Here is a 22,386-nt window from a genome sequence, read left to right as displayed (position 1 = left end):
AAATATTTAGCCGCAATTCTTATATTTTGCTTATATAATTTTCTTCCTTGAACTAATAACTGTGAGGCTGAACCCAGAAGACGATCTATTACAATATTGGCAACAAAAACGACAAACTTTCCACGACAGTCGGTTCTACGATACCGAAACGACCCGGATTTATATCCGGCCAAGGACTGTCACTCCAGCAGCGTTCCCCGTATGTAAGTATGGGGAATGTTTATGCTGCTACAACAACAACAACAACAACAAACTTTTCCATTTTTACGTAAATTGGCTCATATTTCCCATATTTCTATTGAAACTAAATACTTTATAACTTATTGAGGTGCATAATAAAAATCAACAATCTCATACCAAACGATTTATTTTATTTCACAAAGCTTTTTTGTAAATGTTTCTTGCAAAGATAAGCTTAAAATACAACTTATAATCTAAATTACAAGACAACGATTTTTTTCCTTTAGAAGAAAATTATATTAGGCAACGTAACAAAAAAAAACAAAAATATGGGCAAGGAAAAAAAATATTCTTGAGAGCAGCTCTTAGTTAAAAACGGAAAAAATAAAATTTTTTAATCCCGAAAAATTAAATAACAGTTATAATTAGTCTCTGAAATGTATTGTATTTTTTGATATTTTCTCGGTACTTTTGTATGAGGTGGTAGAGCTTGTGCCTTGTAGGCTACTTTATGGGAAAATGGGAAATATGTTGCAACCACCTCAAATATGCAAATTTGTTATTTTGTTTTAGGATGGCTCACCGACGAGATTGGCTGCACATTCGGCAAATGGAGATGTCCTCGATTTTGATGACGATAGTTTAGTTGATAGTGAGTTTGACCGGTGTTTTGGAGAGTTTAATGAAGAGTCGAATTTTATATGGATGGTTTAGTAGACTTGTTGAACGACGACGATCGCTATTCCAACCCTGAGGCATAGCCGACCCCGTCTAGTTCTGACATTTCAAACGTATATCTGATTCTGCCTAACAGGTTGACCAACCGTTTTGGAGCTTCTGTTTCAATAACAACATACATTATTAGTCTTTCTCTCAGCCACCCCTGCGCTGAAAGGATCTTCAAAATTCATCCAGTCGTGGATGTCTTTATCGAAACATACGCCGAAGTTCCATTTGAAATAAGACTTTGTGTAGATGAGCAAGAGTGCTCTACAAAAGCGCGAAACAAGCCTAAAGATATAACCCCAAGAAACCTCTTAAGTGGGGATACAAATTATTTACGACAAAAGATGAAACTGTCAAAGATAGTGTTGTAGGCAAACAAAAGTATCTTCCAACGTTATAGTAAGATCATCGCGTAAATTTCAAAGTTTACTGGTTTCACTCATACGGCATGTGAATAATAAATAAATAATTTCAAAATTATATAAAAAAAACGCATTTTTGTATTGATAAATCTATCCGATTTCATTAAAAATATTTCATTTCAAAGTTTTGAGTTATAGAGTGTTTAGCTTAATTTTGAAATACGTGAATATAGACCTTATTACTGCATAGCTCACAGTCAAATAATGTATGTAGCTTAACTTAAAAATATCAAAATATACGGTAGTACGTACGAGCAAGCGTCTCTGAATATTCCTTATAATTAACAGGTAATGGTACTTCATAAACACTATCTAAAATTAACGAGGCGACATTTAATGTTACAGCACACGCCTCCAGGTGTAAATTGGATACATTGGTTTTTCAGATTCCCTGAACGGAGGATTCCAAAAGCAGGAACGCTTTCCTTAACATTTGTCTATAACATAAAAGCGGTAAAGCAGTGTTGTTGTGGCCTTATATGCTCATTCAGCTGTGTCGCAAGTTAAATGTTTACCTTGCATCAGTGTGTGCTTAGGTTAACGTCCGTTGCCGTCCAAATTATTGTTGGGTCGAGGTTTTAGAATAAGCTTCCCCGTATCGTCGCAACTCATGTTGAAATCACTAAGTACGGTGCGCATCCGAGTAGCGATAATTTTTGGTGCAAATACCAATCTGTGAATTCCCAAAACAAATAGAATAACTGAAATTAAAAAAATTAATTGGCATAAACGAATTGAATCCACACATATTTAATCATATGTATTTACCTAGTGTGAGCGTGGCAAACGTGAATATTGGGTGCAACAGCAAAGACTCCATTAGAGGCACTATAGAGGTGCGAGGATCTCGAAGCCAGTAATAGGCACCTATGGCTGTGCATATGGAAATAATGGCAAGAACTACTGCAAATATATTAATAACAAGCTTTGCAATAACCATATACACGTTCTACATCTCTGCAATCTACTTACTTCGCCATCGTATTGTCGATGGTCCATACGATGATACAACTTCAGTGAGTCTCCGTTCAAATGCTTTTAAATCTGAAAATTAAACTATAATTTTAGAAGCACAGTAAATAGACAAAATTAAAATAAGCTACGGTAAATCGTTTTAAATATTAGACTCAAATCTCTTTCAGAGTTTAGTTTTTAGTACCGTAAATACCTTCACAGGCCGACGGTTCCATAATCGCGATTTCGAGGATGACTATGCGATGTTATTCCCCTATTCCCGGTCTGATTGTATAAAATTGTTTTTATATTCAAAATCAGAACTTTTTACAAAACGATGTGCATTTTCACTTAAACTTTTTTAGATCTCTATTGGCTGCAATTTTCCAAACCTTTAAATTTACATGGATTTTGCACTCCCTTACTCAAAGTTCTTTTTTTTCTCCCTTTTTCTGACAATCACAGCTGTGCCGCTATAAGCATAGATAATGCTATAAGTACATCACTCAAAAGAAAACCTCAAAATCAGGGTTGCATGAATTTACCCATATGCTATTCGTTGACAGATGTTGATTGTTTTTGCCGCCACTAATTTTATTTTTCTAATGTCTTCATACTGCAAAATTGTCTGAATTGTCTTTTAAAATATTATTATTGATTATTTATGAAAAATGAGTTCAACAAAAGTTCCATTAGAATGGAAGCGACGTGTTAAAACGGAATACATGAAAATTAGGCAACAAAAGCGCTATAAGCGAGCCGACGAAATTAAGGAAGCTTGGATTAAAAATTGGTACGTATTATAGGAACAATGTTTTCCTTGAATTATTTTTAATACTCGTTATTTAGGGAAGAGCATAACTACAATGTACAAGACCTCTATTGCGAACCTAAAGTGTGGCATGCGCAGCCTTATGATCCGCCACATTTAGATTGTATAAAACGAGCCGAGGTGTCCGGCTACAACGGCGCTGGTCCGCAGCGAGTGCCAATTTGTGTAATAAATGCTGTTACACCAATACCCACAATGTACACCTGGGCTCCGACTCAGCAAAATTTCATGGTGGAAGATGAAACAGTTTTGCACAATATTCCGTACATGGGGGATGAAGTACTGGACAAGGATGGAAAATTCATTGAGGAGCTAATAAAAAATTATGATGGCAAAGTGCACGGAGACAAAGACCCTTCTTTTATGGACGACGCAATCTTTGTTGAACTGGTGCACGCTTTAATGCGGAACTATACTAAAGAGGAAGAAATATCATCCTGTGTTGCTGGAGGGGGGCAAATAAAATCGGAAACAATAAAGGGGGACACGGTTACTAAAGACGATAAAGACAAAGACAAACTTAAGGATTCAACTATCAATGTGAAGAATCTGAAAACAGAGGAAGATACTAATATCCAGAAGAAGGAAGATATGGAGGTAAAGGAGAAGCTTCCGTTTCCTGCTCCAATTATTTTTCAAGCCATTAGCTCCAACTTCCCAGATAAAGGGACGCCACAGGAATTAAAGGAAAAGTATGTTTATCTTTTGCTCAATTTAAGACTACAATATTTATGTGTTTTAACATAACAGATATATTGAGCTCACTGAACACCAGGACCCAGAGAGACCACAAGAATGTACTCCTAATATTGATGGGGAAAAGGCCGAAAGTGTGTCTCGAGAGCGGACTATGCATTCATTTCACACATTATTCTGCCGACGGTGTTTTAAATATGACTGCTTTCTACACCGTAAGTATTATTCTTTATGTCTTTAGCAAAAGTGAAACATTCATTTAGAATTTTGGAACAAGTATAATGTTGATTTTAATTGTTAATACCAATATTAAGAAGAAGGTGAATTCAGCAGATCGAATAAGTTTTGGTTTAAACCATATTTTTTCCTTTTTCTTTTTCGTGCAACATACGTTTGCCCATTATTACCCAAATGAAACCTTTAAAAATGCTAATGAAACTTCAAATTGAAACCGAAAATTTGATACTGAAATCGAACTGCAACTTAGGTCACCAAGCGAACGGTGAGTTGTAGTTAATAGTGCATATGTATTTATAAGTGTCATTTTAAATTAATCGGAATCGTCAACCATTTCTCACATAACCAATCAGCATCACCACCACTGCAGATAACTACTAGCTCGAAAATATCGCTTCATTCGTTCTTCCTAAGACTTTTTAAATTCTTTCAAATATTTGAAGTGGAAACTACACAGCTAAAACTATTTGCTAACTTCGGCAGCAACTCTATATGTATACCAAGTATATATGTATGTATATTGCAATAATGCTACCGATCACCCAGGCATTCTGTTTATTTAATTTAATATTAAACAGTGATGGTGTAAGTTACCATTTGCTAAATGATATATTGGCTTAATAGATTTAAATTAAAAATTATATAAGAGTATCTTGTGTTCCTAAGTGTATTATTTTTGTGCCCGATGTATTAGTACGTGCATAATTTGAAATATGAAAAGCATTCCAGAAAATGTTGGGAATGAGCACAAAATAGAGCAGCGGTGGGCACCGTCATCTTTTGCGTTGATTCCATGTCACCCTCATAGAAGATACATATGTGTATTTATGTATATAACTATAAATAAGTGTGTGTGTATGTGCAACTTGTTAGGATAAGTACTGAGGAAAACAGTAATTTAAATGAATCGAACAACTATACCACCCATTTTATTGGAATTTAACAAGAACATTTTCTCACCATCCTCATTTACCATTTTACTACACAATGCATCCACTCTTCGCATCACCGCATTTTCAGATGTCTAACCTTCAATGTTAGTGCATTAAAATCGGTGAAGCTAAAATGTGCTCACTAATGATGTGAAATATTATTTAATTGATTGAATTAATGAATTTTCGATTTGGGATAGGTCTTCAGGTCGGCCATGCTGGGCCGAATTTACAAAAGCGTCGTTTTCCTGAGCTAAAACCATTTACGGATCCCTGTAGCAATGCCTGCTATATGTTGCTGGTAAGTAGCTTGAGTTATACTTTTATAACTTCAAGTAGTATGGTATTTTTTGGTAGGACGGCATGAAGGAAAAATTGGCTGCTGATAGTAAAACACCTCCAATAGATTCGTGCAACGAAGCTAGCTCTGAAGACAGTAATGATAGTAACAGCCAATTTAGCAATAAAGATTTCAATGCAGAGAATGGCAAAGAAAATAGCATTGCTGTGAACAGTGCTGTATCCGCAGAAATAAGTTCTATAATGGGTAAAAATTAAATTACCGTTGTTTGAAATTGACGATGTTTAAGGTAGAATTGCTTATTTCAGCTGGGATGATGAATACAACAAACACAAAGTGTGACTGGACCGGCGCTGATCAGTCCCTATTTCGGACATTACACAAAGTATTTTTGAAAAACTACTGCGCTATTGCTCAAACTATGCTTACGAAAACATGTCAACAAGTATGTAAAAAATTTGAGTGGTTTCTTTTTCCTATGACGAGCTTTCTTTAATCATTTCTAAGGTGTACGAGTTTGCTCAAAAAGAGGAGGCTGAATTTTGTATTGAAGAGTTGCGTCAAGATTATACACCACCAAGAAAGAAGAAGAAGAAGCAACGATTGTGGTCGCTCCATTGCCGCAAAATACAATTGAAAAAGGATTCGTCGTCGAATCATGTGTATAATTACACGCCGTGCGATCATGCCGGCCCATGCGATATGAATTGCTCTTGCATACAGACACAGAACTTTTGTGAAAAATTCTGTAACTGCAGTAGTGACTGTCAAAATCGTTTTCCTGGTTGTCGTTGTAAGGCACAATGTAACACAAAACAATGCCCTTGCTATTTGGCGGTGCGTGAGTGTGACCCAGATTTATGCCAGGCCTGTGGGGCCGATCAGTTTAAGCTGACGAAAATCACTTGCAAAAATGTTTGCGTTCAGCGCGGATTGCGTAAGCAGATTCAACTTTTTACTTATTGTTTGTTGCTTATATCCGTTTATTTTAGACAAACACTTACTAATGGCACCCTCCGATATAGCCGGTTGGGGTATATTTCTCAAAGAAGGAGCTCAGAAAAATGAGTTTATCTCGGAGTATTGTGGCGAAATTATTTCACAGGATGAAGCCGATCGTCGAGGCAAAGTTTATGACAAGTATATGTGTTCATTTCTGTTCAACCTCAACAACGACTTTGTGGTAGATGCAACACGTAAGGGTAATAAAATACGGTTTGCTAACCATTCTATAAATCCGAATTGCTACGCCAAAGTAATGATGGTAACCGGCGATCATAGGATCGGAATATTTGCCAAGCGAGCGATTCAACCTGGAGAAGAGTTGTTCTTTGACTATAGATATGGACCCACAGAACAGCTAAAGTTCGTGGGCATAGAAAGAGAAATGGAAATTGTCTAAACTAAAAATACAAATATGTATTCATCATTTGAAATATCATTAAACATATTTTTAAATACAATGTTCTTATACTGAAGCAGCCACATTCGCAATGATTGGTTTTGGTCGCGATTTGAAGGTAAGTTTTTTGGTGCACAGAGCGCGAACTATATACTCGGTACATTGTCGGGATTTATTTTCTAAAGCAACTGTGCTATCGAGGACAGTACAATCGGCGGTCCTATTTAGCGTACTATTGGAATCGTATGTTGCAATCATTCCGCTCAACAATGGTCTTCGTTCATTGCTTTTAGATTTCTCGAGTACCGCAAATGGAGTTTCCAGCTTTTGCTCACGTCCTTGTAGTATGTGATGACCAATTATAAGTATCTGAAAAACGTGTAAGATTAGAGTTCAAAATTATTAATATTAGGTTTCTAAGTTTTACCGGCTGTCCATATTTATTGTAGTACAAATCGCCTATGAAGAGATCGTGTATGTTCTCCCCAGATCGTATTTCGAGATCACCCTGAAGCTCTACAATGGCATATTCCTCGAGGCCAGTTGGTGAAGGCCTACAAGATATAAATATAGAATACATATAGTTGCCGGGACAAAAAAAAATATGCTTTTCGTAAGCTCAAGATACTTCAAAAGTTACTGAAGTGGAACAACGTCATGGTGTCTTTTTAATTTTACCTAGGAACGTAGGGAAAATCCACCAGAAAAATTATATTATATATGGATACGAGGAATGAGATTATTAAACAAAATTGGGGGAAAAATATGCAAAGGCAATGTTGGGTAGGCACGTCCCAAAAAGAGCGAAATGAAACTTGTTTAATGTGTAATTAAATTTAATTTTTGATAAGAATATTTCCTTTAATACTTTTTCTGTTTCTGGGTAAGTGACCATTTGCATTTATTACTTTGTATACAGAAAATTATAATAATGACAAGAATACATAGCACCGGAACAAAATACCCATCCACAATCCTTCGGCGGCCGCCGTAGCCGAATGGATTGGTGCGTGATTACCATTCCGAATTCACAGAGAGAACGTTGGTTCGAATCTCGGTGAAAGCAAAATTAATAAAAATATTTTTCTAATAGCGGTCGCGCCTCGGCAGGCAATGGCAAATCTCCGAGTGTATTTCTGCCATGAAAAGGCTCTTCGTAAAAATATCTGCCGTTCGGAGTCAGCTTGAAACTGTAGGTCCCTCCATTTGACATCAAGACGCACACCACAAATAGGAGGAGGAGCTCGACCAAACACCCAGAAAGGGTGTACGCGTCAATTATATATATATATATATATATATATATATAATCCTTCGCACGACAATCGGTTCTACGTAACTGGAACGACCCGGATTTATATCCGGCCAAAGACTGTCACTTCAGCAGCATTCCCCGAATGTAAGTATGGGGAATGTTTATGCTGCTACAACAACATCCATCCACAATCGTTCGCACGACAGTCGGTAGATTCGGTGCCCAGCGTCGTCAAAACATCTGGGTTTATTTGCCTCACGAAATATGTTTTCATAAAACCGTCCGTGGGTTAAAATAAATTATTTAAAAAATTTGAAATTGCGTGGAAGCTTTAACTGTGATTGTATACAAGATAAAGTATGAATTTATGAACATTTAGCGCGACACAAGTACAACAATTGTGATGCTTACGTTTTTACCAAAATAGGCATTTTTCCACAAGTGAAATCAAAATATAGGGTTGTCTTTTATGTGGCAGTTTAAACGTTGTACTATCCCCGAAAATTTGCGCGCTTTATGAAATCAGCTGATTGTGACAACACTTTTCGCCGTACATTCGGCCTCTTGCACTGAACGTACTTCGGAAGACCGAGCATCTATTAATGAATTCGCCTTGCTTCTAAGTGTGTTTACAATTCCTTATAACAATCTTGCAAATACCTGAGTTTAAATATGTTGCGTTTTCCTCTTTTAACGCAAATTTATCGGTGCAGAAGTCGTTTCACAGAGGTAAATTACATAAAATTAGTCTGACAAAGATCCAGTGAAAAATTGCGGTATGCATTAGAGCTTATATAAACTGATGTTTGTCTGGCTACTTGCTTTACCATCTTTCTCTTGTCAGTAAATCGAATGCTGAATTACATACTATATATTTTACATATGTTAATAGATTTTGCTGCAAAACAATCCTTTAGTGACCACAGGCTCTGCTACTCTAGCAATAGGTTTGAAGAATTGGACACAGAGCGGGCATAAATATAGTACAACTCCAGCAGATGTGGTCAACAACCAACATGAGGGATCCGATGGCAACATATTGAAACGGGTCCTTAATAAAGTGGGATTTGCACCGAATACAAAAACCGTTAGTTCAATCTTTAATAGCTCTATTTTAAATAATAAAAAATTCTTTTTAGCGTCTGAGAGTGTCAAGTCATATGTTGTATGAAAGCGTGGCTGACAAAATCAATTATTTAAGTTTCTTTAAAGCTTTCGATATGCCGAACACTTTTAACTCCTGGTTCCTAGTAACTGAACTACACGTGTGGATGCTAATGGTTCGAGCTATGGCTGAGGGATCTGAATCTGGTGAAAACGGTCGCTTTCTTCGAAACTGCATTGTGGAGGTGATGTGGAGCGACGTAAATGCACGTGCCAAAAAGCTCGAAGTAAGACTCCTAAATTTTTCAGATATCTTTTTAAATACGAAATTTCTTTCTAGACTCATAATCCGTCAAAAACACGGCAGCAAATTGAGATTCTTTCAGAGCAGTTTCAGGCAGCACTAATTGCATACGATGAAGGCATTATGTCCGACGATCGTGTATTAGCGGGAGCCTTATGGCGCCGCTTCTTCGCTATGAATTGTGACGACATTATAAAAATTGAACGTTTGGTGAAGTATGTACGAGATCAAGTAGTTCTATTAGATCAACTACAACGCGAGAACTTTCTACAAAAACCAAAAATAATTTGGTCAAATTTAGACAAGATAACGGTTTAGGTGCTTGTGTGATAAGAAATTTGTAGACACTTCATAAAATACATGAACATATTTTTATTTCTAGTTTTTGGGACATATATATAAGTATTAAAATTTTAGGTACATAAAGTAAGACCACAAAAAACATGGTATAGTAATTTTAGACCGTGCAAATTGTTTTTTAGATTGTCAGGTCAGTTATTCCCTCACCTACTAGTGCTCTTAATTGGCATTTGCACAGGTAAGCCATTATACGACGTTCAATTTCTATTTTACTCTCGTTGCGAATGTTGTTTAATAACTCCGCCATTTGTTCGAAGTTTGTCAAACGCTCTTGAACCAATTCGTCTGGGCCTGACAATGCAGCACTTTCCTCATTTTCGAAAATCTCATTTGCTAGTTCTTCAAATTCAACAAAGCCTTCATTATGCGGAAGGCTATCATTTGTTACCCCCTCGCACATTATTTCCTCATCTGCATCTAAATGTTTCAAGTGGACACATTTGTGTTCGCGTTTATTAGTTCGGAAAGGTTTATCAGGCTTGTTGAAACGTATAGTTCCCTCGAGAAAGCGCAATCTATCCAGATAAGGCCATGTTGATCCACGAATAATACCTTCTTTAGGACATAGCTCGTGACAGTGGCGAAGTTCGCGTTGAAAATGATTTCTCAAATTGTTCCAACGGCTGAGGCAGAAGTTAGCTGTAAATTAATTTAAGTCAAGGAATCTAATTCCTCTACATTTATCTACTTACGACTGGCTTCCATTTCTGTGGCAATTTGATTCCATATACGATTTTTCTCCTTCAAGCACTCAAAAGTTGAAAGCCCACCCCAATGTCGATGATAGAGCACTGGATGTGGTTCTACCAGAGATATTAATTTAAAATCAAATGGACGGTTTTTTTTATAACTCGTTCTGTTCATCCTTCCTCAAAGTAATAATAATATTTAATATAGACCAGAATAAGTTCGTTGTATGCGTCTTATTCAAGATAATTAAAAACAAAACCAGAGAACATTGACTATACTGCGACGAAAAATAGTGCGAATTGTCAAAAATCAGCAAAACATAGTTGGAAGAACGAAGAAAGTGGAGAATAAAGGAGGCTATAGACGAGCTACATGCTCGCAGTGTTTGCCACTGACAGCGAGCGCCACGCCTGTGATTTTGTGGTTATAGCGTAAAGAAGGGTAGAAAGAAAGAAAACGTGGATGATGCGATTGTTATTTATGCCTGTTTAAAAAGAAAGAGGGAAATGGAGCAAAAACAAAAGTAAGGGGGAAATGATTTGCTAATAGAAGAAGGGAGATAACATGGGATGCTATTAAATTGTCTTGAATTGTTTGATATTAGTATAGAATTTTTTTACGCACGAACGTGGAGACTTATAACTGCATTTTCGAATTGGTAACGCTTGCAATCATTAAAAATATACATTAATGCAAAACGCGATTGCGCCAAATGAGAGATTATCTGCTACGAGGACTTGAAATCCTTGACAAATATTTCACTGCAACCCCTATGCTAAATAGTAGTAGAAAAATGTTGAGGAATTATTTCTAAACTAAAGGCATTTAATCCCATGATTCAATTATTAAAGGTTTGCTCACTAGTGACATTCGATTTTTGACACTCCCTTACAAAAGGTTGTATTTAAGAAGGGGAATAAAGGGGAACAAATTAAATACTTTTTGGTAAAAATGGTAGCAAAATAGTATTTTTTTACTTTAATGGAAGCAAACAACGAACGGTTTAAAAAATAAATTTTAATTAATATTTGAATTTACATAATGGTACAAATAGAAGCCATTAGCGAAAATTTCCAAATCTGATATTAAAAAAAGAAATTATTTCACTGAATCCAAGATTTTATTTTGTGAATTAATTTTTAAATTTAAAACCGATCGCGAAGTTGTAAAGTTTCACCAATATGAAACTATTTCGTTAAAAATAAATAAATAATTGGCGGGTTCAATTCTGTCAGGGGTTTTCCCGAGATCCTCCTCCTATTTGTGACATGCGTCTTGATGTTGCTCCACAAATGGAGAGACTTACAGTTTTAAGCTGAATCCGAACGGCAGATATTTTTATGAGAAGCTTTTCCATGCTGGTACTGTACTACGCTAAGCCTTTTCTGGACACTTCATCCATCCATTGAAAACAAGTTCCGTCAATATCAACTTTCTTATAATCAGGTCTGTAATGTTATCGATCGCGTTGGGACTATCCAATTATTCTCCCTGTCGTAGCTCTTTGGGAAATGCTCTTTTCAAAACATGAATTCCTTCTAAATCACCACATAATAAGAAATAAAGCTTTTTAAATTCTCCTTTTATGTATTCCATGTCATACTACCATAGTCCTTGACATAACGATAAAAACTCTTTAGCGGGTTGTTGCTTGTAAGCAGACCATTTTGAAAATGAAATGTTTTTCCTATAAATTTTACTTTTCCTCCACTTTTACTAAACATTTCTAAAGCTAGCAACTCAGTGTCTTGCTAAGGGAGCCGATTTGTCAAGAGGGAACGAGATGCTGCTTACTGAGCAAACCTTTTATTATTGAATCATGATTTATTCCTATCACATCATCACTCAATTAACTGCATTAATTATTTCTGGCTGAAGCCTTATTTTTTCCGCCGATGTGCACTCTTCAAGCATCAACACAAAATGAGTCAGTTGCTTTTATTTTCAATGTAATATTCGCGCAGCACACCACAAACGATGTATGTACATGTGAGCGAGCCGCTCGCTGAAAATCGAATTTTTTTTACCATATTCGTCGCCTGTAGCCTACTTAAATCAAATCCATGCCCCATACATGTATGAGGAGTGCTGCTGGAGTGCAAGTCCTTTTTCCGGATATATAGTAAATCCGGGTCGTCCCGGTAACGTAGAACCAACTGTTTATTCATGGGCACTGACGATACAGCGAATTCAGCAACAGTTAAAAACCTTAAAATTTATAATGAAACTTCAATCATTCCTCAACAAACAAGTTTCATTTCCAAGTTGAAAAAACGGATAAATAATCAATAAATCGAGGATAACGCGCTTCGAAAAATTTGCAAATTAGAGCAATTTTGTATTGCGCAAATATTTCTCGACGGTGTTTTTTATTATGTCAAATTAAATACAAAAAAATAAATGGAATTTAAATTAATAGAGTCAATTCAAATGCACACTTATTTCTTCGACAAAAGCTAGAAAGAGTATAGAAAAGGCCAAGCTTATCCATTTTGTTCTGAAAAATAAATGTGCGTCCCGATCTCGAAGTTATGGTTTAAGCCACCGTCTACGACTACCATAAATTGATATACGGTTCACTAGACAGGGCTAGTATACTGGGGCGGCAGCCCTTGGTCGGGAAAAACCCGAGTCATTCCGGTAACGTAGAACCGGCTGCCATGGGAATGAATGAGACCGTCACCACCTTCATGAACTCCCGTCCTGTGAATGCCGTAATCAGAGTCCAACCACCACCTATTGCAGACGAAGAGCTCCAGCTTCCCCATGAGACTCGTGTAACACTGGCACAACTACGTTCTGGATACTGTAGCAGGTTAAACTCCTACATATCCAGAATCGACCCCGACATTCCAAACACATGTCCGGCATGTGAAGGTACCCCGCACGATACTAACCACCTCTTCACATGCCCCCTAAAACCGACTCATCTAACACCCCTCTCCCTCTGGACCCAACCTGTCGAAACAGCATGTTTCCTGGGCTAGACGAAGATGACCGGTGATATGCCCTACACTGACAGGGCTACCATTACTATTAAAACAACAACAACAACTACCATAAATTCTTTTGAATCCTTATTTCGCGGTTCTACGTTACTGAAACGACCGGGATTTACTATACATTCGGCCAATGACTGTCACTTTAGCAACGCTCCCCGTATATGTATGGGAATGTTTATGCTGTTAGAACAACAACAACCTAATACATATCACAACGAACAAAAATCTGTTACCCACAACGAAATATAATATTTGCTTACAAGATCATCTGTTTTTTTTTGTTTATATGCGGCAATACTTCCATTGCGGCTCCACGGTACATTTTACACGTCACGTCGGTCAAATTTGTTGTGCATGATTTAGCTGCAATGCATTATTTTCGTTTTGACAAGCTGTTATGTACGCAATAGTATTGCTTTTCAAAGTGTCCGGGCTGAAAGTATGCAAAATGGTTTGATTCCGCCATACAATAACCAGAATACAAGCGTCCTGATCCGCACCCCATGCCGCCGAAACCGCTATTCAATTCTGTTGCTTTACAAATATAATAAAAATATATTCCTACTTACACTTGTCGCTTGTGAGCTAAGGCTATAAAAGCCGTCTTCGATTCGCCCCCAAAAGTTATGAATCATCGCAACAATATTGGCTGAGCTTGCCCAATTTCAGCCCACTAGTGGATACTATCGTTGGCGTAAAGTCTCCATGCACCCACAGGAGCGGAACCTGAACGCAGTAACCTAATGTGTCAATAGACAAAAACGCGGCTCCACCTGAAGAAATGCTAACGCGGTTCTAGCCGAGGAGGAGGAATATTATAGTGTTAGTGGGAGCAAGCTCCACATACCATTGGTGTGACGTCACCTTTGATAATGTTTCTGACATTTTGATTTCAACCTGCTTACCAAAAACAAAAATTATACCAGTTTTATTAAGTACATATAACCGCACTCGCTAGTGACGAATCCTGCTCGATAACTTTGTTGTTGCTTTCACATACAAATTTTTCGTCAAGCGGGCAGAGCCCAAATATGGCGAACATAGAAGTTGAGAATCGAATACGACCAAACAAAGCAGTTTGATTATTTCTAAATTGTTCTGGCTTTAACATACAAAAGTGAAATGTCAGAGTACTCTGAGTCAAAAAATTGTTTACAAGCTCTTCACAGAAGCACAAACACATCAACAACCGATGAATATGTTAAGAAAGGGGGAAAAATTGTTATGGAGAATCGTCGAATCACAATAAGAGAAGTTGCTGGGGATATCGGCATATCGGTTGGCTCATGCCATGCAATAGTTTTGGAAATTTTGGACATCGTGTGGCAGCAAAGTTCGTTCCAAAATAGCTGAATTTTGACCAAAAACCACGTCGCATGAGCATCGCTCAGGAATTGTTGAATGACGTCAACGGTGATCCAGATGTGCTTAAAAGGCTCATAACTAGTGACGAATAATGGGTATATGGTTATGACATCGAAACCAAAGCCAAATCGTCACAATGGAAGAGTCTAGGAGAGCCAAGAGTCGATAGCAGAAAATCGCTAAAAACATATCTTCGAGACGAGTGTACCAACATAAAAATAATAATAGTCGCAAGTCGATTCCTTTTGTTGCCTCGTATATCCTTTTGTTGACGAAATCAGTTTTCAGTGGTTTAAAAAGTCAAAAGAGATATCAATTTGATTGCATGTATATACATAACTCATTTCTGTTTTATTAATTTTTTCCATATTATTTTATTTATTTGTGTGTGTGTTTGCTTTCAAAATTTCACAGTTCACAACCTTACAAATTGAAAATTGATGGATGATATAAGACCAACAACAACAAGTGGGAATAAAATTATTTATTGTTTTATGTTTTATTCATTATTTGCAAACGTTCGTTCTCAATGGAAGTCTGACTCGAGAATTGTGTCCCGGTTGCAATTCAGTTTCATGAATTTCGAGCTTTGCATACTTCGATCAATCGATCCCTTAATAGTTGCTACTGACTTTGATATACATACATACATATGCATGTCTTTAATTTTCCTCTCCCCTAATAGGAGCTTATAATTCAGCAATATTTATCCAAATATTTATATATTATGTAGATTTGTGCTTCCTTTTTGTTTTAAATAAGCGCAAATAAGGAAAAGTGAGGAGTTGAACGAAAAATGTAAGCAAACGAAATACGACTTTTCTGAAGTACTTTTCAAAACATAAATTCTCATAAAAAATACACAACTATTTAATAATAAAAAATAAATAAATAATAAAATTTCCATTTTTAGAAAATTAGGGCAAAGAAATAAGGAGCGGGACGGTAAGAAAAGAATATTACATATAAATGTGAATTGAAAAGTTTTACAATTTGGCACACTTTACGCTCTAAAATTTATTTATTTTTAAATTCATGTTTTTCATATGTTTGCATTATCTTATTAAAATTTTGAGCAAATATTTTTGCTTCTGCATCTTTTTTGTGCTAACATTTTTAAATGTTTACGTAATTTTCACAAATCTATGATATTTTAAATAATTTATTTGTTTACCTTTTCTTTTACCTTTTTCATTTAGACTTTTTCTGATTATTGAATTTGTCAGCAAAATTTGCACATTTTCACTAAAAAATATTTCCATTCATGTTGTTTAAATTTTTTTGATCAATATTTTCGGGTTTTAATTCTATTGGTAAGTTTACGAGTATTATATTCCTATTCCTTTGTATTCTTTTTCTTGGTCATTGAATTGAGTTCTTGTTATATTTTTACTACTTGTAATGTTTTTTATTTTTATTGTGTTTTAAAACTTTTTGTAACCTACGTAATTTAATTTGAGATTTTTAGGCATTTTGCTGCTTGCATAATTGCGGTGAGTAGAAGAGGAGGTTCGGAAACTGTTTGCTTTCTTGTTATTAGGATCTTTGGGTTTGACATGGAGCTCTTGAAAGTGAGCCAAATTTTTTAGAGCTGGGGGCTTTGTTGAGAGAGATGAATTGCCTTTTAAGCTCTAATTGTTTTTATCGTATTTTTTGGGCTTACAGGGATATAAATAAAAGAAGTGAAGAAATTGGATTGTGAAAAATCTCTGCAGCAGCCATAAAAAACCATGTGTTCTAATAGATGAAGTGAGGGGACAGCACTCATTTATGCTTCCAAGGTGCTGAGTGGGGAGTCGAATTCATCGCGAACCTGACATGGTATAGTTACTGATGTGCACACGAGTCTAAAATTGAAAACATTCTGCTTTCACATGTTACTATTTTTTTAAGTTTCTGTATATGTATCTTTATATTACCACTAACACACTTCCCTTTTATTTTTTAATAATTTTTTTAACATTTTTCTTTATTTCTTATTCAATTAAAAGCTACAAGTAATTTGGCAATTGATGGATTTGATTACACTTTTCACTCCTACGTAGTCATAACATACTACTCGCTTTTTTAATTAACTTTTGTTTTTTCTTTTATCTCTAATCTACTTAATGCACAAATCAATTGAAACGAAAATTTTGCGAACTCTTTCACATTCGACAGTATTTAGACAGTTGATTATTTAATTGTAAAATTTTAAAAAGTAAATACTAAAGTAAACGTACTACAAACTAAAATTAGAGCATATTTTCTCATTAAGACATTAAACTTTGGCTTCGAGTAAAGTAATTTATAAACACAGAATAATATTATATAATATATTAATGAGTTTGGAGCTAATCGACTTCTAAAAGAGCTACAAAAGCCGATTTGGTGTGATTAGTTTATTTGATGGCATTTGGATTTATCCACATATGTATATAAATGTCATTTTACTCCACACTTAACTGTAATAATCTGTATAATAATGTTCGCGAGTTTTAAGTGATTCATAAATACTTCAAGTGGTATTTTTCTGACACTTGTACATTGTTTTTGTTTCATATTTGGTTTTTATAAATTGCTCAACTCTTAAAAATATACTTGTACAAATTCCTAATTTCTATTACATATTGATTCATGTATACTTTCACATCATAAGTAAAACAAATATTTTATGGAAGTTTTTATAATCTATTATGCGTATATTTTCTTGCTACTTGTGCTTCTAATTTGTTCGCGTGTGTTTTGTTTTGCAGGCTTCGGTTTTGTTTAAAATATGTTTGTGTGTACGTGTAGTTTGTGTCATTTATCAGCAATTTTAGTTGCAGCGCGACAGATTCATACTCAAACACTACCGTATGCAAAAATTCATAAAAAATTTGATTTTCATAGAACAGATCGTATAGACTCTAGTTTTACATACACATATCGTAAGTCATATTTGAAGGATACTACTACATGATAAATTTAAATATTCTTTATATGACATAATTTGAGCAAAATTCATTTCACTTTTAGTGCCCCCTTGAGTGACGTACAGGAAGTTTTCGTTATTTCTTATATAGTGCGAGAGCAAAGCTAATACGCCGCACTGTAAAATACAATTGTTTTGCGCCCTCGAATTTGTTTTACAAAACTCTACTTTTTATATTAAAAACAAAAAGTTAATTTTTGATTACTCACAATTTGAGTTATTTTAGCTGCATTCGTAAATACTTGGAGAATTGTTTAAAACACCCTTTTTGTGGTCTTCAAACTGCTCCGTTGGGTTTTTATTATTTATTTTGAAGCGACTATAAGATACTATAACACATCTCCTAATTATTTAAATGAGGGTACGAAACAAGAAGTGTGTGGATATTTGGAAAACTGAATTCTCCTTAAATTCGGGGTATATTGGAAGCGTTTTTTTCACTTGTAACTCTTTTGTATTTACTTCATATTTAAATACAAAACCGTTTCCTTTTCATCAATGTTTAATAACTTTGAATACGATCTAGAAAAGAAAAAAATTAATTTGACAATAAAAGAGTATAGTTATTATTTTCTTCTTTTAGGGATATGTCTACGTGTCAATTTCTTATCGCATTAAGTATAGTTTCTTGATTACTGATTAATTCATGTAAAATAGCCTTTTTCTTTTGAATAAAGCAATTTATTGAAATGCTTATAAGCTGCCGATGGAAACAATTAAGAAGTCTATCTTCTATATCGTTCAACTAAATAAGCGATTAAGTAACTTTTAAAATGCGAATGGGGATTTAAAAACCATAAAATTATGTCAAAGATTATGCTCTTTGAAGTAAAAGTTTGTCTAAGATATTAAAAAAACATTATATTATAATGACTCACAGTTAACGAAGTATAAATTGAATGAGTATTCCTCTTAAGAATTTTTAGTTTATGAATGATGATTATTTTGATTTTTAAATTCGAGCATGCAGCCCGCAACAAGATGATAGCACCTCAACATTTTAACCAATTTTAACTATTTGTTTTAATGTTCATTATTGGTATTTTTTTATAAAAGTATAGCTTTTTGTTTAACAAAGCCATGTAATATATTATATTTATGTAATACTTTGAAAAATTTTTTATATCGGAGGAAGTGCGTAACATTGTCAGCTAAACAAATTATAAAAAACAAGGGGATTGCTTAGTAGGTTTAAGCTTGCACCTTATTATAATTAAAAATTTTGTAATCTGTAAAATTGCATACCAAACATTTTTCTAGAAATTCTAATTAAAAACCAGGGAATTTAAAGGGATTAAAAATTTGTGGAATTTTACTAGTTTTCGCATACAATTCTAATTTGGGTTTCTACGGTTTTTGTTAGACAATGAGCTAAACTTTTATAAAAAATAACGAACAAAAAACAAAAGAGAAATTGTTAAAACTGATTAAAATGTCGAGGTGCCATCGCTTTTTCGCGGACTGCACCTATGATGCGGCAATTTGAGAGATTTATTGGGAAACTTGCTTGGTTTATACTTTTTACAAACCTTTTCTTCACAAGTAAAGTGCCGCGAACCCACATACTCGTATTTGCGTCGTCGTTTTCTCGGTGTACAGTGCTTTATTGTGCACATACATTTTATCTTTATATTTGAGTATTCGCTTTATGCATAAAATATTTGATGAGTAACCAGAACGAAAACCAATTGAAGATAAACGATTAAAATGACACAGCTTCTGCTCATATACAAATTATCCATGAAAGATAATACAGGAGGTGTTGATGTTGATTTCAATGACAAAATTTCAATTGGAAGTTCATTATTCACCAGTAAATGACTGCGATGGTAATCAGCTAAAATTTTTAATTGGATCTGCGGCTTTACTTTAACCGCTTACAGAGATTCGTCTGCATTTGAATTTGGACTCATCTCCTTGTTTTTGGTTTATATCTTCTATTCTATTATACTAATAAATATATGTATTTATCATAATTTGAAATATTGGTTGGACGACATTTAATTTAACAACTACGGATTTGTTCTGTTAAATTTTTTCATTGATTAAGTTACTTATGTTTTTTATTTTGTTTTGTTTTTTTTCTTCTTTTTTCATTGCATTTTCCTTTTATGCAAGTATGTTTGTATGTATATGTGTTAGATAAACTTCAACTTATGTTTTATTTTGTAATCTTTGCTTTGCTATACTTTGAATATTTGATTTTAATCTCATCGTATTTACGCTTGGCTTGAGTATTTTTTGGTTGCTTCATTAAAAATTGCATTGTTTCTTGAGCATTTGAGCATTTCAAGGATTTCATGTTTCTCTTAGCTTAACATTACATCTTTAGCCTTATATAATAAATTTTAATTTGGTTCCATGTGATGTGTAAAACATTGTGTGAGCGCGTTCGCAAGTGTTGAGCACAGCTGCGTGGAGATATAAGGGTCTCTGGACAGCAAAAGCCTGGTGCTCCATGCTTTATCCGGGTATCTTAAATTAATATGGCGCGAATCGATTGAATCCACCTCGATACATTGTTGCCTAGGAACAAATAAAAGAAAATAAGTACGTATTAGAAAATCAATTCTAGGCACATATTCGTGAACACAAATCATCAGTTATAGTTTGTTTTTGCATCAATAGATTTTTTCATTACATTTATAGTAGGGCGCTAGCCTGAAAAGGACAACTGACCATTTTGCCACGATGAATGTAAATTCCAAATACTTTCAAGATGTCTTTCTTGGCAGAAAGTTCAAGTTCACAAAATCGTATGATGAAAAATATACGAATATTCTGATACAAAAGTAAACCCTAAATAACTTCTGATATTTAAAAATGCTCACCCCATAGCCGGGTACTGGTCCGATTCCATGTCCCAAATAGGGATCTCCGTACTCCCTTGCAGCGTAACTGTGTTTTTAGAAAATCAGAACAGCAGCGGCGGCAAGATTGCAAAACAGAATGAACACAAATTATGGATATTAAAAACACTTAACTGTTATAGATTATTAATGATTAGTTGATTGTAGATGGAAATGTTAATGATTCAAAAAAGTTCTTTGCTATATTATATTTCACTGGTTAATATGTTCACCGACTGATTGATGGATTGTTGAAGCGAGATTGGCTTGCAGAATCAGTGGCTTTATTTGACGTTAGCAAAAATTATTTAGTTTTGTTAACACTTTGCACACATTAATTAGGGTAAATTCTAAATTAGTTGAGTTTTCGAGGTTTCTTCTCTTTACTTTGCTACAAAAAGAAAAATCAAAAATCAATGCGAAAAAATAAATATTGATTGGTTAAGAGATTTGTAAAAATTAAGCAAATAATCAATTAAAAGTTGGAACCATATGGACTTTATAGTGCAATGCGCATACAAAGTTGCATGGTAAAGTTTTTGCATATCCCAGAGATTCTTTCAGACTTAAAACTAACTCAATTTACTAATAATGGTGGAAGCAAAGACCTTTACGCAAAATTCACCAGAATATGGACTAAAGTTCCTCAACAATGCGGAATCTGACTGATTTAACTTATTTTGTACTGAAGCGATATTTTCGGTACTCCGATCGGTGTGTTGTCACATGTGAACAGAACCATTCATGTAATACAACTTACGACTTAAAATTGCGACCATTTATGCGGCAGCTAGTTTGAATTATTTCGACATCTTGGTGGGCCGTGAACTTCCCATGATACAAATTAAAACCTTGTGCCTCATTTTATTGACAATGTTTCAGCATTGAAAAACGTTCAATCAACGGAAAGGGAAAATGTTTGAGTTCTTTCCTTTATAATAAGTGGAAAACCCGAACGAATAAATACAGTGGAGACTCTGCATCTTGTGGTTCACGGGACCAACAACAAATTACGAGTTATCGCGTTTTTCACTTAGAGAGATTGTGATCGAGGAAAATAAAAAATACAAATTATAGGCATTACGAATTATTATGGGAGGCTAAATAAAAAATCCGAGTTATCGAGATTCTTTGTACTGTAATTGCGCAATTTCATTTATAAAAAAGTTAATTATGCACTTTAATGCGGCTTTTGTTTCACACAAAGTATAAACAAAGTTTTCTAGTTAAAAATGTCGTCGAAAACACTACCATCGACATCTGATGAATTGTTAATTACGAGTTGTAGAAAATTAAATATTAACCTACGAGTTGTAGGATGTTTTCGAGGGAACCAAATATTACGGAACCAAAAGCTCGGATTCGATTGAATTTGCTTGAATGAATCGAATCCTACCAATTATAAAGAAATTATATTAAAACGCCAAGAAGAAATTATTGAAATCCTACTGCATAGAAACTCAAAAGCTCAACTTATCTAATTTCGTTTACGACTTTCGCAAGAAATTTAAATTTTACTCATACAGACGCGGGCCGAGTATACTTGTTAGTGAAGATGTTATTAGTGGATTAGTAGGGGAAGATGTGAGTATGTGCGTATATATAGAATATGAACAGTCCCAAAGGCACTTACCCCGCGACAGTAGCGTAACCGGCCAGCGTCGGCTGCGCAGCGGCGGCAGCTGCGCCATATGCCGCTCTAGCAGCCACCGCTGTGTAGGTGGTGGCGGCCGTGGCGTACGCCTGCTGTGCTTGTGACAGCGGAGTCTTTAGCAGCGGAGCTGTGGCCTGCAATGGTCGGATATAAAGATAGGTTAAAGTA

The 22,386-nt window shown here is 35.1% G+C and overlaps 6 protein-coding genes across 10 annotated transcripts in view; 2 read left to right on the top strand and 4 right to left on the bottom strand.

The window, feature by feature from the left end:
• Window positions 1-1,383: 1,383 nt before the first annotated feature.
• On the bottom strand, window positions 1,384-2,774 carry LOC128861334 (nuclear envelope phosphatase-regulatory subunit 1 homolog). 4 transcript variants are annotated; one of them, XM_054099395.1, is made up of 4 exons: window positions 2,488-2,774; window positions 2,301-2,372; window positions 2,097-2,228; window positions 1,384-2,029 (listed from the first exon to the last, which is right to left on the bottom strand). In XM_054099395.1, the coding sequence occupies exons 1-4, from the start codon at window positions 2,516-2,518 to the stop codon at window positions 1,866-1,868; spliced, it is 399 nt and encodes a 132-aa protein (XP_053955370.1). In that variant the 5' UTR covers window positions 2,519-2,774; the 3' UTR covers window positions 1,384-1,865. The 4 variants fall into 4 exon arrangements, with proteins under 4 accessions (XP_053955370.1, XP_053955372.1, XP_053955369.1 ...); XM_054099397.1 differs by having other exon boundaries at window positions 2,497-2,771; XM_054099394.1 differs by having other exon boundaries at window positions 2,097-2,231; window positions 2,488-2,770.
• Window positions 2,775-2,839: 65 nt separating this feature from the next.
• On the top strand, window positions 2,840-6,758 carry LOC128861328 (histone-lysine N-methyltransferase E(z)). Of its 2 annotated transcripts, XM_054099378.1 has the most exons (9): window positions 2,840-3,075; window positions 3,132-3,806; window positions 3,865-4,025; window positions 4,298-4,312; window positions 5,180-5,280; window positions 5,337-5,526; window positions 5,589-5,725; window positions 5,788-6,217; window positions 6,273-6,758. In XM_054099378.1, the coding sequence occupies exons 1-9, from the start codon at window positions 2,954-2,956 to the stop codon at window positions 6,680-6,682; spliced, it is 2,241 nt and encodes a 746-aa protein (XP_053955353.1). In that variant the 5' UTR covers window positions 2,840-2,953; the 3' UTR covers window positions 6,683-6,758. The 2 variants fall into 2 exon arrangements, with proteins under 2 accessions (XP_053955353.1, XP_053955354.1); XM_054099379.1 differs by lacking the exon at window positions 4,298-4,312 and having other exon boundaries at window positions 2,841-3,075.
• LOC128861333 (chromosome transmission fidelity protein 8 homolog) lies at window positions 6,675-8,458 on the bottom strand. Its single transcript, XM_054099393.1, has 3 exons — window positions 8,349-8,458; window positions 7,110-7,236; window positions 6,675-7,051 (listed from the first exon to the last, which is right to left on the bottom strand). Exons 1-3 carry the CDS (start codon window positions 8,366-8,368, stop codon window positions 6,749-6,751), a joined length of 450 nt encoding a protein of 149 aa, XP_053955368.1. The 5' UTR covers window positions 8,369-8,458; the 3' UTR covers window positions 6,675-6,748.
• A 40-nt stretch (window positions 8,459-8,498) lies between these two features.
• Window positions 8,499-9,726, top strand: LOC128861331 (ubiquinol-cytochrome-c reductase complex assembly factor 1). The gene is made up of 4 exons (XM_054099391.1): window positions 8,499-8,666; window positions 8,830-9,024; window positions 9,077-9,328; window positions 9,382-9,726. Exons 1-4 carry the CDS (start codon window positions 8,610-8,612, stop codon window positions 9,661-9,663), a joined length of 786 nt encoding a protein of 261 aa, XP_053955366.1. The 5' UTR covers window positions 8,499-8,609; the 3' UTR covers window positions 9,664-9,726.
• On the bottom strand, window positions 9,698-10,705 carry LOC128861332 (uncharacterized). The gene is made up of 2 exons (XM_054099392.1): window positions 10,398-10,705; window positions 9,698-10,344 (listed from the first exon to the last, which is right to left on the bottom strand). Exons 1-2 carry the CDS (start codon window positions 10,567-10,569, stop codon window positions 9,824-9,826), a joined length of 693 nt encoding a protein of 230 aa, XP_053955367.1. The 5' UTR covers window positions 10,570-10,705; the 3' UTR covers window positions 9,698-9,823.
• Window positions 10,706-15,229: 4,524 nt separating this feature from the next.
• The window catches only part of LOC128860688 (box A-binding factor), an 86,086-nt gene continuing 78,929 nt past the window's right edge, over window positions 15,230-22,386 (bottom strand). Inside the window, exons 14-16 of the mRNA XM_054098347.1 lie at window positions 22,198-22,352; window positions 20,547-20,613; window positions 15,230-20,241 (exon numbers count right to left, since the gene is read on the bottom strand). Coding sequence (XP_053954322.1) covers window positions 20,197-20,241; window positions 20,547-20,613; window positions 22,198-22,352 — 267 coding nt within the window. The 3' untranslated portion in view covers window positions 15,230-20,196. The remainder of the gene's footprint in view (window positions 20,242-20,546; window positions 20,614-22,197; window positions 22,353-22,386) is intronic.

This window comes from Anastrepha ludens, chromosome 4, assembly GCF_028408465.1.
Source record: "Anastrepha ludens isolate Willacy chromosome 4, idAnaLude1.1, whole genome shotgun sequence".
NCBI classification, from domain to species: Eukaryota; Metazoa; Arthropoda; class Insecta; order Diptera; family Tephritidae; genus Anastrepha; species Anastrepha ludens.
Note: the sequence above shows the minus strand (reverse complement) of the source record. Positions and strands in the feature narration are given on the sequence as shown.

Excerpts from the sequence above, each read along its gene's own strand:
- LOC128861333 (XM_054099393.1), bottom strand. The coding sequence starts at position 8,368 with ATGCCTATTTTGGTAAAAAC. Across the intron at positions 7,237-8,348 it reads ATGCCTATTTTGGTAAAAAC|GCCTTCACCAACTGGCCTCG; the intron begins GTAAGCATCACA and ends TATATCTTGTAG. Across the intron at positions 7,052-7,109 it reads ACAATAAATATGGACAGCCG|ATACTTATAATTGGTCATCA; the intron begins GTAAAACTTAGA and ends CACGTTTTTCAG.
- LOC128861334 (XM_054099394.1), bottom strand. The coding sequence starts at position 2,518 with ATGGAACCGTCGGCCTGTGAAGGTATTTACG. Across the intron at positions 2,373-2,487 it reads GGCCTGTGAAGGTATTTACG|ATTTAAAAGCATTTGAACGG; the intron begins GTACTAAAAACT and ends TTTAATTTTCAG. Across the intron at positions 2,030-2,096 it reads GTTTGCCACGCTCACACTAG|TTATTCTATTTGTTTTGGGA; the intron begins GTAAATACATAT and ends TTTTAATTTCAG.
- LOC128861328 (XM_054099378.1), top strand. The coding sequence starts at position 2,954 with ATGAGTTCAACAAAAGTTCCATTAGAATGGAAGCGACGTGTTAAAACG. Across the intron at positions 5,281-5,336 it reads ATGCCTGCTATATGTTGCTG|GACGGCATGAAGGAAAAATT; the intron begins GTAAGTAGCTTG and ends ATTTTTTGGTAG. Across the intron at positions 5,527-5,588 it reads AGAAATAAGTTCTATAATGG|CTGGGATGATGAATACAACA; the intron begins GTAAAAATTAAA and ends TGCTTATTTCAG.
- LOC128861331 (XM_054099391.1), top strand. The coding sequence starts at position 8,610 with ATGTTGCGTTTTCCTCTTTTAACGCAAATTTATCGGTGCAGAAGTCGT. Across the intron at positions 8,667-8,829 it reads GCAGAAGTCGTTTCACAGAG|ATTTTGCTGCAAAACAATCC; the intron begins GTAAATTACATA and ends ATATGTTAATAG. Across the intron at positions 9,025-9,076 it reads TTGCACCGAATACAAAAACC|CGTCTGAGAGTGTCAAGTCA; the intron begins GTTAGTTCAATC and ends AATTCTTTTTAG.
- LOC128861332 (XM_054099392.1), bottom strand. The coding sequence starts at position 10,569 with ATGAACAGAACGAGTTATAAAAAAAACCGTCCATTTGATTTTAAATTA. Across the intron at positions 10,345-10,397 it reads CACAGAAATGGAAGCCAGTC|CTAACTTCTGCCTCAGCCGT; the intron begins GTAAGTAGATAA and ends ATTAATTTACAG.